A 2,435-nucleotide genomic window follows, 5' to 3' on the forward strand; every position below is an offset into this window, starting at 1 on the left:
TATATATATATATATATATATATATATAACAAACTCCTTTCAGTTTCTGTCTACCAAATCCACTCACAAGGCTATAGTAGAAGATACTTGCCAAAGGTGCCATGCAGTGAGACTGAACCCAAAACCTAGTGGTTGAGAAGCAAACTTCTTACCACGCAACTATGCTTGCACCAACTGTTTGTGTATTTTTCATATCTGACCACTGAAACTGCAAAAATCTAACTGGAACTTACTGAACAACAACAACAACAACAACAACAAAATCAACACAAAATATTACTTACTCAGGTCTTCAATTGATGGAATCTCTTCCATTAAGAGCATATCATCAGACAAGTGAGAAGAAATAAATGACTCGTGATTACTGAAATCATTTAAAACAGCAGAAACTGGAGTTCTTGCATCAAGTTCTTCAGTTAAACATCCACTGCAATAATCTTTACTGTCAGTATGTGCTTCATCTGTACAGATATGTGAGCCTTCCCTACTGGCAGAAAATGCTCCCAGACTTTCAGTAAATTCTACTACACTGCCATAGAGTTCTTCCTTACTACTACATAATACTTCTCCATCGCTTTCTGGTTTTTCCGTACTTCCATACAATTCTTCCCTACTGCTATCTTTTCTTTTCCTACTGCCACGTAATCCTTCTCTACTTATACGTAATCTTTTTCTACTGACATCTGATCCTTTTCTGCTGCCATCTGATCCTTTTCTACTGACATCTGATCCCTTTCTACTGCCATCTGATCCCTTTTTACTGCCATCTGATCCTTTTCTACTGACATCTGATCCTTTTCTACTGCCATCTGATCCCTTTCTACTGCCATCTGATCCCTTTCTACTGCCATCTGATCCCTTTCTACTGCCATCTGATCCTTTTCTACTGCCATCTGATCCCTTTCTACTGCCATCTGATCCTTTTCTACTCCTAGGTGATCCTTTTCTACTGCCATCTGATCTTTCCCTGCTTCTCCGTAAGCATTCTTTTATATCTTCTTGAAGATCTTTATCACAGCAATGAGATGCTTTTCTAGTGCTAAGTAACAGTTCTCTATCACCATATGAGTCTTCCACATTGTACTGAAATTCTTCCTGAATACTGCTTAATTCTTCCTTACTGTTAGGTAATCTTTCCTTACTGTTAGGTAATCTTTCTTTACTGTTAGGTAATCTTTCCTTACTGTTAGGTAATCTTTCTTTACTGTTAGGTAATCTTTCCTTACTGTTAGATAATCTTTCCTTACTACCAAATGATCCTTCACTACTGCCAAATAATTCTTCGTTACTACTATGTACTTCTTCCCTCCTATCAGGTACCCTCCTTTCAGTTAAATCTTCCAGGCTACCAATTGTTTTTTCTGTATGCCCAGTCTTTCCTTCTATACTACTAACTGATTCTTCTACATTGCTAAATGCTTCTCCAACATATTTTTGTTCTTTGCTGCTTTGTGATTTATCGTCACTGATATATAACACTTCTCTACTGCCAGGTAATGCTACTTTACTGGCAAGTGATTCATTTTCACTCAAAGATAATTCTTCCTCAGTGTCATGTAACACTTCAAGTGGCTGATTTTCTCTGTCATGGATTTCTTTGTTGAGATCTTGGCATTTTAGGTTTTCATCTTCAAGTGTTCTTTCTGCTTGATCTGAAGGTTTCTGGTATTCCACATCTTCAACGGCTGCTTTTGGCTTTTCCAAAGTCTTCTCTTTCTGGTTCTCATCAAGAACTAAATTTAGAAATAAATGGATTTATTTGAAGCAGGTTACACCAAGTTTTGTAGCTAATAGTAGAGGAAATGGACAAGGTCAACAGTAATGATTTCAATATATTCTTTGTACATAAACTGACTCTAGAGAGGGATGAAAAACAGGGTCAAATAAGAATTACGAGAACAAATTTAAAACATGAAACAACATCATAACCTTCTTTTAGGTTTTTAGCTTTATCATGTATCAATATCTCAAAGAGCTCAGTGAATTAGAATATTATTACCCTTAATTTGGTAATAGGAAATGGCATTAGTAGGCATCCACCTGTAGAAACAATGTCAAATTTGACACTGAAACTCTGCATCTCACAAGATCCTGTGAAACCATTCGACCAATGATAGCATGGAAAAAGGACATGAAATGATGGTGATGATGATGATGATGATGATGATGATGATGAAAATAGATACAATGACTTCAACCGTTCATCAATGTTTTCATGCATGTAATCCAAGAATAAGATATAATGATCAGAGATAAAGTTAATTATAATGTAATCACCACTGTCATCATCATCACCATCATCATCACCATCATCACCATCATCATCATTTCTTTGATGTCCACTTTTTCATGCTTACATGAGTCACATGGAGATCATTGAGGCAGTCTTTCAATGACTGGATGAAAATTTCTATCACCAAACAAGGTAATGTTTC

At 36.2% G+C, this 2,435-nt stretch overlaps 1 protein-coding gene across 1 annotated transcript in view; it reads right to left on the minus strand.

Annotated features, from left to right (window-relative positions):
• Positions 1-2,435, minus strand: part of LOC106873252 (uncharacterized) — a 61,220-nt gene that overhangs the window by 22,698 nt on the left and 36,087 nt on the right. The window contains exon 8 of the mRNA XM_014920540.2: positions 285-1,733. Coding sequence (XP_014776026.1) covers positions 285-1,733 — 1,449 coding nt within the window. The remainder of the gene's footprint in view (positions 1-284; positions 1,734-2,435) is intronic.

Source organism: Octopus bimaculoides, chromosome 9 (assembly GCF_001194135.2).
Source record: "Octopus bimaculoides isolate UCB-OBI-ISO-001 chromosome 9, ASM119413v2, whole genome shotgun sequence".
Lineage (NCBI taxonomy): Eukaryota > Metazoa > Mollusca > Cephalopoda > Octopoda > Octopodidae > Octopus > Octopus bimaculoides.